Source organism: Varanus komodoensis, unplaced genomic scaffold (genome assembly GCF_004798865.1).
Source record: "Varanus komodoensis strain SLA01 unplaced genomic scaffold, ASM479886v1 scaffold76, whole genome shotgun sequence".
NCBI classification, from domain to species: Eukaryota; Metazoa; Chordata; class Lepidosauria; order Squamata; family Varanidae; genus Varanus; species Varanus komodoensis.
Genome location: NW_025336429.1, coordinates 73,593 through 88,972, shown reverse-complemented (window position 1 = coordinate 88,972; position 15,380 = coordinate 73,593). Strand labels below are relative to the sequence as shown.

Genomic DNA, 15,380 nt, shown 5'->3' with positions numbered 1-15,380 from the left:
GCCGGACTCCTGTTCCCAGGCGGTGGCCCTGGCGGAGCACTTCCTGAGGAGCCAGAAGGAAGCTGAATCAGTGACCTGGCAGGTGAGATCTTAATACTTCATTCCTGGAGTTTCTGAGATGCCACAGGATGTACCACTGCAGTTGTTCATTTGGATATGGATAGAATCAATAAATCCTAGTTAATGACAATCTCAGCTTTAGGCACTGAAAGCTGTTTCAAATAAGATCAGCTTAATAATTCCAAAACAGGAAATGTTCAGAATATTCTGTGATGGCAAATACTATAGTTGAAAAAATTACAAGTCCTAGGAACCAGGCTTCCCTAGAAGAGCAAGAAGTGTTTCCTGCCCAGAGAAGGCCCTTCCTAGCCATGAGCCTCTGTTCTCTTCCCTGTTTCAGGGGCTGCTGAAGGAGGAGTGCGAGGATTTCCTGGATGTGGAGAGAGCACCCTCGGATCCTGCAAAAGTCTACGAAGATGCCGAGCAACCTGGTGATGTATCTTTGGTGCTTGTGCGATGCTTCGCCCAGCCAGATTAAAAAGGAGGGCCTGCTCCCAAGCTAGATTACTGAAATGATTGTGCAGAGCTGAGCCGCTAGATCAGAACTGAGCTCTGGAGAATAATTTAGCTGCACCTCTGTCATGAGGAGGAAACCCTACAGGAGGCAGAGTGAGGAACCCCAAAAGGACATTCCTGACGAGCATCCTGCATGATGAGGAGGTGCAATGGGCGGTGGGACCATGTGCCTTCCAGGGTTTGGGGAAAAAGCAATTTCAGCAGAGGCACCTTTTCCCCCTGTTGAATTATGGGCTCCTTGCACCAAAATTCCTGCTTGTTTACAGTGCTTAAAGGAAATCTCTCTTACGGGAGATGAAACCATCTCCATCAATGTTTAATTTCAAGCCACTGTTAATACTTTTCTGCCCTTGATTATTTTACATCTAAACTGCTCTCTGTTTTTAAAGATGTTTCATGAATAACTTTATCAGTGAAATACTACATCTGCTCAATACTAAGCAGGAAAAGAATAATTTTCACCAGTAAAATCCTCTTCCTTTCCTTCACAGGCCTTGGGAACAATTTCCAAAGTTTGGCCAGTCCTTCACATGGTTCTGAAGATGAAGATGAGAACCACACTGGTGCGAAAGGTGTCCTGGTGAGTCTGAGTAGCAGATCTGCTCAAAGGCATGTTCACACAACAGGCACCTCTGACAGGAATGCTTCCTCTCGATACAGCTGGGCAGAAACTGATAGTGCATGACTCGCCCCAGTATATATAATCTTGTGGCCAGAGGCAACCCGTTTTCTCAAATATTTCTTCATGCTACTTTTGTTAATGTTAGTCTAGTATGGGACTCTTTTCTTCTTTTCCTCTTTCATTTACAAGTGTCTGATTACTGCGACCTGAATGTTTGCGTGTGTGATATTTTGCCTGAATTTTGCCTGAATTTTCTTCCGCAACAGCCTTTCAGAGAGAAGCGTGTCCTTCTGTCTTGCAGGAACACAAAACACTCCAAGAACAGGGTCTGTGTTTGCAGATGATTGGCCAGAGTCTGCCGCAGCCCGTCCAACAGACCATCGTTTGGCAGGTGCTGCAGGAGCACGGCGTTGCCGGAGCATCTTCCGGTAATCTTTTGCTCAAGCCGTGTAATTCTAGTAAAGAATGTCTGGTCAGATGTTGTTTTAAGAGCCGAAAAGAAAGAAATGTTCAGAAGTGTTCATGGACTTACTGGTCCTTTTTTGAACTGCAAATATGTATGTGGAATGGGCTTCCACGGGAGGTGGTTGAGGCCCCATTGGTGAGGGTGTTCAAGGATAGGCTGGACATGCACATGGTATGTCATGTCATGAGCAGAGCCGGCTGGAGCCGGGGGTCAGACTAGATGGCCCGGGAGACCCCTTCTGACTTGCTCTGTTTCTATGTTTCTATGTACCTGGGGTTGGGAGGGAAACATCACATGGGTTTTATCACTGGCCACTTACGGGATGAAAAGTGGAGGTGTGGGAAATGTTCAGAGAAGCTTTTAAAGATAGAAAAATTGGCCTTCCTTCTCTCCAGCAGAGGCTGTTTTAAAGACGTAACATTCCACAAATTCACCACAAGCCTGCCCAAGATTCCTCCAGACATGCACATGAACTGTGCCTGTTTGTGATTTCTGTAGACACATGAATTACAAGCCCTTTTGTGCCTTTTTCTAGACCCTTAAATGATTTAAACAGCTATTTTCTCAGTCTCTCAAATGAACTAAAAGCCAGTGTGTGAGTTCTTTCACAAAACATCTGTTCACCATTCCCACAAAGGAATTACAAAACCCGAACATATAATAATCCCATCTTCAAGATTTCTTTTCTTCTGCCATTCCTAAACCGAACAAGAATGTCAGCTTTACACAATAGTTAACATGCCAGGGTTTATGGCAGGGCTGGGACTGCATCCAAGAGAGCAGAGCCAGGTTTCTTCCCATGAAATGAGGGAGTCTCTTCCCTGCTTTCCCCTGGGAGGCCCGTGCAGGCCTGGACATCTCCCAGCACTGGGACACCTGTGGGACACCTGTGCCAGAATTTCCCTGCATGGAGAGGGGAATTCAGCCTGCCACTGCCCCCTTGTCCGCCATCAGGAGGACACGAGGGACACGATCCAGTTTCATCCACATTTCTTACGATCCTCACAATTATATTAAACTGTGCAGATATTGGCACTGGCTTCCTTCTTTTAAAAAGTGCTGCTACTCCTGATTTGCAATTAATGTTTTAATTTATAAAATGGCTGACATAATTGAAAAATAAGAGCCCACAGTTAGAGGAGAGGGTTGAATGGATTGTAGAAATAGAAGGAAACATCTATGCAACAGAGACACAGAAAGAAATTCCTTAAAAGGAACAGCTTATCTTAGAAAAAGGGGAAATAAAGGGGGACAAGAGGATAGCTGTGCAAAAGAAAGTGATAGGAAGAGACTTTTCTGCACGCATAATTTTAAAACCCAAGGCTTTGATACGTTCCTGAAAGAGAAGGCTATCAGTGGCGACTCGATGGCCATATGCTCCTCCTGTATCAGAAGTAGTTTGCTTGTATAAACTGTTCCCGGGAACAAGGAGAGGAGGGAGTTGTTGCACTGTTGTTGTCCTGCTTGTACGTTTCAGGTGGATGGCAGATTGGCCACTGTGTGAACACAATACTGGACTAGATGGACCCTTGCTCTGACTCTTGCAATGGTCTAAAAGTCAGGCAAACAAAATCCACAGGCATGTTGATACGAGATCCTTAGAGCACGGGAAAAATCCTTTCCTGTTTCCACAGGTGACAAGAAGGGGAGTCTGGTCAAGACAGAGGATTCCCAGAATGGAGGAAAAGAGCCAGAGGATACGCCCACACCGGGAGCTCAGGGGGAGACTGCTGAGTTGCCTGAGGAGGGGGGCAAGTCCAGAGAGGAGCAGGGACCGCAGGCGGCCGCGGGAGAGGACGAGCACCACGAGCTTAGAGAAGATCTTGCAGCTGTGATGAGCCAGTCTTCCAAAGGCCACGCAAAGGACACCACGCCTCTCTTCTCCAAGTACGGTAGAAGGTATTCCTACAGGTTGGAACCTGATATGACGGATCCAAAGCAGCATTGCGATGTATGTCCCACGTCAGAGGAAAATCTCCAGGAAAATTCATGCCTGAATCAATATTCAGTAACAGAAGGGAGTAAATCCAGATTTTCTGAGCATAGGCAGACGGGGAGTTTGAATACCCGTCAGACGAACCACACGGAAGAGAAACCTCACAACTCTAATGGATATATAAAAAGCTTTAGTCCTACAAAGTTGCTAAGGCCTAGTAAAGGGATGGAAACTGAGAGGAAACCTTATGAATGTGTTCATTGTCGGAAATGCTTCAGTCAGAGAGAACATTTGATGCATCATGAGCAAGTTCATACCGGAGAGAAAATGCATGGATATCCTGTATCTGGGGAAATGTTCGCTTTTAGACACCAGGAAATTCGTACTGGATCAAAACCGTACAAATGTACTCAGTGTGGGAGATGCTTTAGTGAGAGAAACAACTTGAGGAGACATGAGACAACTCATACCGGAGAGAAACCATACAAATGTTTTCACTGTGGGAAAAGTTTCAATCGGAGTGAAAATCTGAAAAGTCACCAGAGAATTCACTCTGGAGAGAAACCATACAAATGTTCTCAGTGTGAGAAATGCTTCAGACAAGCTGGAGATTTAAAGAAACACGAAACAATTCATACTGGTGAGAAACCCTACAAATGCCCCGAATGTGGGAAATGCTTTAGACACACTAGAAATTTGACTGTACATCAAAGAATCCATACTGGAGAGAAACCATACCAGTGCCCTGAATGTGGGAAAGGCTTCAGGCGGAGTGGAAATTTGACAGTACACCAAAGAATCCACACCGGAGAGAAACCCTACAAATGCCCTGAGTGTGGGAAAAGTTTTAGGCGGACTGAAGATTTGAAGAGCCATCAGAGAATCCACACTGGAGAGAAACCGTACAAATGTTCTCAGTGTGGGGAAAGCTTCCGGCGCAGTGGAACTCTGCTGCATCATCGGAGAATTCATACTGGAGAGAAACCCTTCCGATGCTCTCAGTGCAGAAAATGCTTCTGAGGCAGGGACAGATATGAGAAAAATGAGAGCGTTCATACAGATTTTACGAATGAATGTTCTTGTTATGAAAACTTCATCCAGAGAATGAATGTGAGGGATATGAAGGACGCATGTGAGATTCCAGGCGGAAAGGAACCATTTCGACATTTAGACCCACAGCAAGTGCCTGTGTGAAAATGTCACAAATAATTCTCGCAACTTCAGTGCCCCCCCCCCCCCGCACCTACAATGACGGGACGTGTGTGTCATCCTCAGTTTCTATTCTGTTTTTATTGTGTGCTTAATTATACTGAACAATTAGTTTTCACTCCTGGTGCAGGAAGAATTTATAAGCAATTAATAATCAAACCTCTCCGCCATAAATACAGCTTTACAGAGCATAAGTGGATTCGTAGTTCTACAGTTGTTAGAACTTGGTTACATTGCCAGGTATGCATAAATTTGCATACATTTATAAAAGCCTAAAGTTGCAATTATGGCTCATGACAAATTATGGCCCATTTGCTGACCCATTGACGCCCTCTTCAGGCAACACCGAACCAGCCATTTGGACCTAAGTATTTAACAAGCTCCCTCATTCTCCAGCTTAGATGGCACGAAAAAGGATAGGTCCCTGTCCATCTTGTCCACAAATCTATCACCCTCCTCCTCCTGTTTAAAACTTTTTTTGTGCTGTGTTTATTTTTTGATGGGGATGTGGTTAAACACGGCTGCTTTGGGAGGGGGTCCTTTCAGGATAAGCCAACCCTTCCCTGCCCCCACAGACCTTAAGAGCGAGGCTGGTGCTGCAGCTTGGGAAGCACTGTTCTGCGGGAGAGAAGCCTGGAAGGGGTGCCGTGGCTCTGATTTTATTAAAAGATGCTGTTTTCAATGTTGCGTTCAGATAGTGTGCTGTTTCTTTGTATTGCAGTTTTGCATCTTACTATCTTGTATAAATGGTTGCTATTCCAAGAATTCAGAATTCTTTATTTTGAATACAGAGTTAGTAGCATCCAGTGTTGGGGACTCGAGTCGAGTGACTCACTCTCAAGCCTGAATCAAGTTGCGGGAACGACTCGGAAGCAATGAGCAAGTGACTCAACGCAATGTGATTTCTTGCCGTTTTACTTGAGAGTCGCTCCAAGGCTCATGGCAGGATATCCTGAGCTGTTCTTGGCAGAAGGCGTCTGTGGTGGGCTGGAAGGGAGGCATGTGATGGGGAGGAGGAAGGCAAGGTTTCAGCTCTTCCTTTTTGGCACGGGGGGGTTTACAACCCACCTCCTTTTTCCTGCACTTGAGACTTCAGAAGAGACTTGAGACTCGACTCGAAAATTTCTTGCAGTGACTTGTGATTCAACCTGAGACTTGGAGTAAAGGACTTGATCACATCATCGGTAGCGTCTCTCACAGGCTGTTACTGGCATTGTGATAGCATTCCCAACAGTTACTCCCTGTAGTACAGAATTTAGAGGACTCGGAGCTGCTCTGGTTGCAGGCATTCCTCTGAAGGAACAGCTACACCAAGAGATGGGAGGGTCAGGAGCGAGGGTTTGGGATAAATAAGAAAAGGCAGCTTCTGTGCAGAATACGACCCTTCAGGTCTGCCTGTCCTGGGAATGCAGTCCTGGTTGGACCTGGGGAAAGGGAGACCCACTGAGGGTTTGGAAACTAAGCCCTGTATATTCTTTCTTTTATTCCCTACCATTCAGAACATGCGCCATCTCTCTGAAGATTTCACAGGTAGCAGATTTACTCACTGCAAAAGGAGTGCTTAGAGGGAAGTAGCTTTTGAATATTTTCTTCGTTGTTTCTGCATTACCATGTCAGAACAACAGATTATTAGATCACTTTCTAATGCAAAGAAATTAAAAATGTCCCAAGACATTCAGAAAGAAGTATGGAATTTGGTGTCATCACAAGAATTGACAGTGAAGTTGGATGTCCAATTTTGATCTTTTATTTCCTTTCCCCAGAGCCGATGTTCTCTGTTTTGATTTATCTAATGGCTTCTTAGAACTGGCTTACCTGAAAATGCTTGAAGGTTCATATTAATTTATAGTAACCTAACATTTCTGGTTTGAAAATATGTTCAAAGTTTAGACATATTGAACATGTTCTAGTGTTCAGTAATGGTAATCAGAAAGAACTGGGATTCAAGGAATATCAATTTAAGATTCAGGGTGCAATCTTACAGGTTCTGCTTCTAATAGAAAGAGGGCCCTAGTAGTAGGATTGCTCTCTTAAATAATGAGAAGTGCTTTAAAAATACAGAGTCAGCAGTGAGGTTCAGTAGCAGTATGTGCATGGAAAACTAATTTATTTATATTATATTTTATGTTATTTCATGTATGTAAGCCATCCTGAGGCTTTCGCAACAGGACGGCATTTAAATATCTTAAATAAATAAAAAACTAGGTTCATAGGAAGTGCGGTTTATTTATTTAAGGTATTTTGATAGCACTCTTTGAAAACTGGCAAGCAGTGCTCAGGATAAAATAATAATTAAAATGTAATAAAAGAATAAAAACAAGATTAAAAAGTATTTTAAAAATTTGGAAAACCCAGATTAGAAAAGACTGATTAGTAAAAGAAGATGGGGGGAAATGTGAATATGTAAATACTGCAGAAAATTGATCTGAATGACAAGAGAGTAGAATGCAAATTCAAAACAGCAGCTTGTTCCAAAAAATAAAATAAAAATCACAATAATAAACTGGTAAAACTAGCAATAAAGCATATTACAAATTAATAAATTTCACCCACCTAAAACCTCCAAAATCTAAACAGAGTTAAGGTTTAGTACATTCTGAACTACACAAAAATTTCATCTGAAGTTTGAGAACTGTGGAGGGAAGTGCTTGGGCACACTAGCTGCCTCAGTTTCTTTGCAAGATGAAGAAAGGTGGGATGTAAATGTAGATCCTACACAGGGGAAGACGTGATGTTTAATGTTTGGTTTTGCTCTTCCTTGCCAGTGCGGCGTTCAAATGCCCGAGAGGCAGCATTGCAAGCCTATCACAACGAAGACTCGGGGAATCCCACTGTAATTTTATTGCTTATATCCTGCCCTTTTTCCTTTCAAGGAGCTCAAGGTGGCTTACCTGATTCTCCTCCTCAGCTCAATTTTATCCTCACAACTAAGGTAGGTTGGGCTGAGAGGCTGTGACTGGCCCATACTCGGCCGGATGACCCCGTGGCGGAGTGGGGACTGGAACCCGGATCGCCCGAGTCCCTGTCCCGTGCTCGCAACCACTACGCCACCCTGGCTCTCGCTTTAAAGACATAAGACACAACGGAATGTGTGTTTGGGCAGAGAATTGGCTAGGGGCATGCTAGGAGCAGGCACAGGATCCCATCGTTAAGGGTGCGATCCACTGCTTGCAAGCCGGGCCCACTGTATTCCACGGGGCTTCCTCCTAGGTACAGGGCCTTGGGGTTGCCGAATGACATTACAGTCCTAAGCGCACCTCCTACTGAGTAACCTCCCTCAAGTTCAGTGGGGCTTACAGAAGAGTACGTAGAATCGCGGTCCATGAGACTGAGTGCGGCAGAAGATTTTGTGGACGGGGGGCTGCTTTATTTGATTATTTATTTATTATTTATTAAAACATTTTTATGCCGCCCCATTCGCCGAAGCCTCGGGCCGGCTTACAACACTAAGTTAAAATGATTATAATATAAATTAAAAATATAAACATTAAATTAAAAATACAAAAATACAGTGTAAAATAAGCTGCCCTGGCCAGATAAAATCCAATAGTATTAGCAGTTAAAATGTTGCTTGAATAAAAAGGTCTTCGCCTGGCGCCAAAAAACAAATAACGACGGCGCCAGGCAGACCTCTCTGGGGAGCATGTTCCATAACTTAGGCGCCACTGCAGAGAAAGCCCTCCTATTTGATTACACAAGCTATCTTTGGTTAGAAAATCATTGTTTGGACATTTCCCTCTTGCTTCTATCTGATAATATCTGTCCACTGTGGTGAATCATGATTATATGCTATCAACGCTTGCTTTATTTCATCCACCCATCTTCAATATTATTTCCCCCTTCCTCCAGTATGAGAACCTTTCCTTCAGCATTTCTATTTTTAAATGTCTTTTATTTTGCCTTTTCTGGACAGAACAAAACAGCAATTTCCAGCAGCCAATGAGACCCTAATGTTATTACAATAGTGGGCGATACCCAACGCACACAAGAACAGTTTTTCATGCAATGAGAATTTCCCTTCCTCTCTTCCCCAGCAACTCAGATTCCCACTTAGGCTTGGAAATTGGCTTTGGGGCTCTTCCAAATCTGGAGGATGCACTGCAGGGGAAAGGCAATTCAATTTATGTAAAACAGGCCTGATGTCGTGCTTGTTGTCCTATAATTTTAAAATAACCCCAGATAAAAGGAGAGGGTTGAAAGGATTCTAAAAGTAGAAAAGGAAACATTGATTCAGCAGAGGGGAAAAAGTAACAGCAGGCAAACTGAGCTACAAGCATGATGAAGAGTTCACCAGAGCATGGAAAAAATCCATTTTCTATTTTTGCAGGTGACAAGACGGAAAACAAGGTCATGATGGATAATTCTTTGTGCGAAGGAGCAGAGCCAAATTATGCCTCCTGGACAGCCCTGCACGAGACGGTTGAGTTGTATGAAGAAGAATTTGAGTCTGATGAGGGACGGAAGGTGCAGCAGGGAGAGAGTCCATGTAATGAGCTCACAGAAGATCTTGCTGCTGCGATTCAAGTTTTCCAAAGTTCACAGAAGGGACAACATGCCCATGTTCTCTAGGTATGGTAGAAGAGAGCACTACAGATCAGATCTGGATATGGTGGATACCAGGAAGGACGATGACCACAACGAGGATTATGCATGTCCCAAGTCAAAGGAAAGTCTCCATCCAAGCACATGGTTTGTTCACCCTCAACAAAAGCTAAAAGAAAGGAGTAAATCCGAACTTCCTGAGAATGTTGAAGAGGGTAATTCAGACAGACATCAGATTAATTACCCAGAAGAGGAACCTCATGATTCCAATGGGCGTGTGAACAATTCTGATCTTACAAACTCACCAAAGAGTAATCAAGGAACTCAACAAGAAAGTATTATAAATAAATGAATGCTGAGCAAGTTCATACTGAAAGACGAAGGCATAAATGTCCCCCAGTCTCGGGAAATCTCTTTCTGACCCCAGGAATGTCATTCTCAATCGAAACCATACAGATCTTTTCAAAGCGGGTGAAGCTTCTGTGAGAGAGCCAAGTAGAAAAGAGGGAAGCCATTCAAATATTCTCAATGTGAGGCATGCTTCAGGGAGAGAAAAGCTTCGAAGAAACATGAAATGTATTTATACTGGAGGGAAACCCGACAAGTGCTCTGAATGTGGGAAAATTTCCATCACATCAGTGTTTGAGGAGGCATTGGAGGATTCACACCAAAGGGAAGCCACACAAATGTTCTTAGTGTGCAGCTTTGGTAGTAAAGAAAGCCTCTGTGTCACTAGAAAAGTCATATTAGAGACATGATCCAAATGTTCTCTTTCCTAAAAAAAAATGTTTCTGAGAATGAAGAAATATAAGAATATTCTGGCTGATTTGAGTGTTCTCAGTGAGAAAAGCTGCTCGGAGTGCATATGAAGAATCATCAGAGATTCCAGGCAGAAGGGGAATGTCTGGAGCATTGAAGAGCCTTGTTTTGGACGGGTTCGTTTATAAGATGCCACTGAATTCACAGACTATAGAGACATATCAAGGCTCTAATTATGGGAAGCATTTTATTTAGAAAGGTACATTAAATTTCAGAGGGAAACGTATGATGAGAGGCTGTAGTTTCCACCAAAACCATACCTTTAAAAGCATGTAAGAAAATGCAGACAGAATAAACATTAAGAAAGAGAAGCTTCAGCTTGAATAGGAAATGAACTGATTAGGTGGCGTGATTAGCCAAAGAACAGAGAGTACTCGCAAATGAATTGATGAAGCACCTATAAATAGAATGGATTATAATAACACTCTCTCATACTCAGCTATCTCTGCCTACAATGGCAGGAAAAGTGTGTTAACTTTGGACCCCTCCCCGGCTTTACTGTGAGGATAATGCAGCCCGATCCAGGACACGCGTCCCCGGGAGCGTCTGAACCGGTGTCGCCTCTCCCCAGGCCCTAGTGGGCATGCAGCCTTCCGGGCCTTTCCAGGCCTGGCTTGCTTCGTGCGGCGCCTCGGCTGCTGCTCCGTCCCTGCCTTGGATCGGGGCTCTTCTGGCGCGCCCCGAAAATGCGCCCGGGAGGCCCGTTGCAGCGGGGCTGCAAAACTCGAATCGTCCAGCAGGGGGCGGCCCGGTGCAGCCTCGCCTGCTTGCTCAGCTCAGCCCTTAAGCCACAAGCGAGGAAGAGGAGGCAGCCGAGGGAGAAAGGCGGGCATCCATCGCGGCGGCCTTCCGCTGCCCCCTCCCAGCCAGCCAGCCAGCCACCCGGGGGGTGTCCCGAGGGCCTCCAGAGCCCCCGCCAGGACCGAGTCTCCCGCGGCGCCCGGGCAGAGCTGAGCAGGAGGCGGCCCGGGAGCGCGCCCGCCAAGCGTCCCACGGGCTTCCTCATCGACTCTGGTAGGATGATCTGGGGGCTCCGTCGAGAAACGGTGTGCCGGCCTAGCAGCCCCCGGATCAAGCGCTTGCAGCCCCCCAGGCAGGCTTGCTCGGGACAAAGGCTCGCTTCGGAGTAGACAGACGGACGCGGCTGCCTCGGACGCCACCTGCAGTGTGGGGGCAAGAACAGCGGTCCGCAGCGCCAGGACTGCCCCAAACAACCTCAGCATCTCCCGCTCTTCTGCACCATGCAAGGCTTGGCAATTATTATTGGCCTGCGTTGCAAGCTTGCAATCCCCCCACCCTCAGTATTCTTCCATGCTCCGCCATGGGGATGATGGGAGCAGGCTGCATCGTTTGGATTCCTCCCTTGCTCCCCTCTGCTCACATGGAAAGTCGGACAAGTGTTCCTGGCCTTTGAGTGGTACTCTTTGTCCTTTCTTAAAAACAGGCTGTGGACCTCTCTCAGGGTCCCCTTCCATCTCTGCAATATGGGGCCAATGATCGTGGTCAGGTGGACAACTTTGCAAGAGCAGAACTAAAACGCACCCCCAGGAAGACAAGAAGCTCAACGCCCTGGAAGTTTTGCTTTTGCTTTTCTTGGCAAGGGGGATGAAATTCAAATGCCAGAGAGGCTGCTGGGCAGTGAATTACAAGAACTGGTCCGCTGCTTTGGAATTCAGACCACCTGCATTCAGTGGGGCTTCATCCCAGGTGTATGCACCTGTCTTCCTATGCTAGCCTGATCAGAAATCAGTTCCATTCAGTTCAATGGGCCATTACCACCAAGTAAACTGCATACTTTGCTTTGTGAGATGCAGGAAGTTTGAACCTCACTTAGATGATAGCACTCAGTAGGTATCTCAAAGGCTGCCACAAAGAAGGAAGAGACCTATTCTCACCAGATTGTAGGACACGGAACAATACACTTAAACCAGGTACACCAGGTTAAATGGTTTTTAATGTTTTGTAATGGCTTATTTCATCATTGCTTGTAAACCACGCAGAGGGCCCTCTGGGCTATGTGGTGGTGTAAAAGGGGAATAGATAAAATGAATCAATAAACCTACCCTCACCAGGTTCACACGTAACAAGACACTTATGGTGCCCTCCCAAATAGTCTAAATGGGAAGAAGCAGCCATGCAGCAAATTTGCCCACAGGGGCTTATTCCATTGCAAAAATTAAGCTCTAAGCTCTAAGTTTGAACCTACATTTGAGCAGATTTAAGTCTATGGATATACAATTTTTAAAGCAACTAGGATGAAGTTTAAGGAGCACCAGACTCCAAGACATACACCAATTTGGATCAAGGAACCCAAACTAAACTTCACAAGCAGCAACCTTTATTTTCAAATATGCTGAACTGGCAGAAATGCTGGGATGCAGTGGGATAATGCTCTTCTTTTACTTGTTTCACTGAAAATATATCAGCATAACGAAAATGGTAAAATTAATTGTTCTTGGCATGTGTGTGATGCTTTGCCTTGAAATTACTTCATCCAAAACAAAATTTGGTGGGGATTTCTGAATTTATTACATTTGTGTATTGTCCAGAACAGGTTAAATATCACTTGTGAAGATGAGGTGGCCGACTCTTTTCTTCCTTCCAGGGAGAGATGAAATACAACAGAAGTGGACTGTCTTTGCAGATCGTCAACCCAGGCCTACCCCGAGCAGCTCAAGAGGTGGCAACCTGGCAGGTGCTGCAGGAGGATGGTGGGAATATCAGTTCTTTGGGTAAGGAGTTATTTCGCTCAAGTTCTGAAAATTCAGAAACGGACAGCGGATCCAATTTCTTGTGTTAAGAGATGAGCTCACTTTCAACTTGCATGAAAAGAAACAGGCTATAAATGGGTTTTATTCGCTTCCTGAATAGTTTGAATAAAATTTAGAGCAACTGTTGGGGAGACAGAGGCAAAGTGCTGAATGGGAGAGTGACCACTAGGCTTTCCTTCCTTTCCCGGACAGCTTTGCCTCACCGTTCTTCTCCTTGGCTCTGTCTGCTTGCTCTGCCCAGGCTGAGCAATTCAAGGGCTCTGCTTACAATCCAAGTGCCAGGCAAGCATTCCTGTAATGTTTGTTCCACAGACAGACCTTCTTCTCTCAGGGATTCCCCCAGGAGTTTCAGGCTGTTTTAAGTTCTGTAAATAATTACATTCTGAAATAAAGAAATAAGAGATAATGGAGGCTTAACGGAGCCTTGGGCATCTCCCCTTCTGCTCCAAAGTGCTGGTATTTTAAGTGCTTTTCAGACCAAGAGGAGTTTATTTATTTAAAACGTTTCTAGACTGTCCCATTACTGAAGTCTTGGAACAGTCTAACAATACAAAATGTTGTAAAAAAATTAAAACACAGCATCCTAAAATTCAACTAATAATAAAACCCCAATTAAAACAGTCATGTCTTAAAACATTGGGAAAAATGAAAAGGTTTTGGCCTGGTGTCAAAAGGAATAAGTTCCAGGTATCCTCATTGGATTGTATTCTAGGAGAAGATAATATTTTAAATTGATTTTGCAATTAGATACGGTGTCAAGTAATTTAATTAATTTAAAATGGATGATTTTAAAACAGTCCAGAGCATAGGAGAGGGACGACATGATCACAGAGACAGAAAGAAACATGGATGTAACAAAGAGAGGTGTCTTGGAAGGAAAAACCTGGAAAAAAAAAAGGTTACAGCCTTCTTGAAAATACTTCATCTGAGCATGTGCGACTTTCTGTCTGTGCAGGTGATGAGATTTTTTTTTAATTTTTATTTATTTATTTATTGATTGATTTATATCCTGCCTTTTTCCTCAAAGGGCTCAAGGCAGCTTACATCATTCTCCTCCTCCATCTTATCCCCACAACAACAACCCTGTGAGGTAGGTTGGGCTGAGAGTCTGTGACTGGCCCAAAGTCACCCAGTTGGCTCCATGGCTGAGCAGAGACTAGAACCCAAATCGTCTGAGTCCCAGTCCCATGCTCTTAACCACTACACCCCACTGGCTCTCCCTTATGGGTGTATATTTAAAATCCTCACCCCTGTACCAATGAAATAACTGTAAAATCAGAGAATCCTAGAAGAGCAGACTACACTACACTACACCACAATGGCTCTCCATTGTGAGATGTACAGTCCGGTCAAGAAAGACAATTCTCAGTGTGCATGAAATGACGCAAAGGATGCACCCTAGACCATTCTCACAGATGAGCCACGTGGGTGTGTTGGAGGCAGCTGAGATGCAGGGAGGATGTGGGTCCAAAGAGGAACGGGGGAGGCAGCACAGGGAATGGATGCGAAGGTCTTACCGTTGCAATGACTCAGCCTTCGGATGTACATGCAAGAGGTAACATGCCCACGTTTTCCAAGCCTGGTAGAAGGTACGGTTACACATCTGAACTTGTTACGATGATGCATTCCAGGGAAAATTACACATAAGAGGAAAATGCTCAAAACAGAACTTTTGCTGGACATCAAACAATAAAAATAAGAGAGAGTACATCCGAATTGTCAGAGCATGGAAAAGAAGGTAATTTGAAGAGAAATCAGAGTAACTATCTGGAAGAGAAACTTAATATCTCTACTGAGACTAGGAAGAACTTTGGTCATACAAAGTCAGGAAAGAGAAATCAAGGTGTTCAGCATGACGTGAGACCATATGAATGTTCTCATTGCAGGAAATTACATCCAGAGTTTTTAGAATCCAGGAAGCAATGTGAACAATTATTGACTATTATAATTTACTCATTAAATAATTTACCCATGTCAATCTTCTGCTTGTTGGTTTTGTAGTCCTTTGAAGTTAGTCTTAAAAGTGAGAGGGTTCAAAGCCAAGGGTTCAAAGGGATTATCCCAAAACTCTCTGCTCCCCGTAGCCTCTTACATTCACCCAGACTAAGTCAGGGAATACTCAGAGTTTCCAAATTTGAGGCACAGAAATAAAGGACCACCTGATCAGCCTCTCCAGCATAAAAACCCAAACAGCAGCAGAATCAAAGCAAAGCAAAAATGTAGCATTGAAACCAGATTGGAAAAACGAAGGAACACAAACTTGAAACACTGAACTTTATTTACATTAAGGGGAGACAAAAGGGTAAACTATCATTCTCTATTAATGATAGAGAACCAGAAATGCCCCTTTTGGAGAAGCCTGAGAATCGGGATACAACGGTTGGAACAGCAGAGAAACCCTTTGAGATAGTCCTGCAAGCTAAAGTAGAAAGCCCCACC

General features: G+C 44.4%; 1 protein-coding gene across 1 annotated transcript in view; it reads left to right on the top strand.

The window, feature by feature from the left end:
- Nucleotides 1–5,574, top strand: part of LOC123035056 (zinc finger protein 91-like) — an 18,162-nt gene extending 12,588 nt beyond the window's left edge. The window contains exons 10-14 of the mRNA XM_044452897.1: nucleotides 3–82; nucleotides 401–491; nucleotides 1,068–1,156; nucleotides 1,500–1,626; nucleotides 3,299–5,574. Of these exons, the coding sequence (XP_044308832.1) occupies nucleotides 3–82; nucleotides 401–491; nucleotides 1,068–1,156; nucleotides 1,500–1,626; nucleotides 3,299–4,620 (1,709 nt within the window). The 3' untranslated portion in view covers nucleotides 4,621–5,574. The remainder of the gene's footprint in view (nucleotides 1–2; nucleotides 83–400; nucleotides 492–1,067; nucleotides 1,157–1,499; nucleotides 1,627–3,298) is intronic.
- The last annotated feature ends 9,806 nt before the right edge of the window (nucleotides 5,575–15,380 follow it).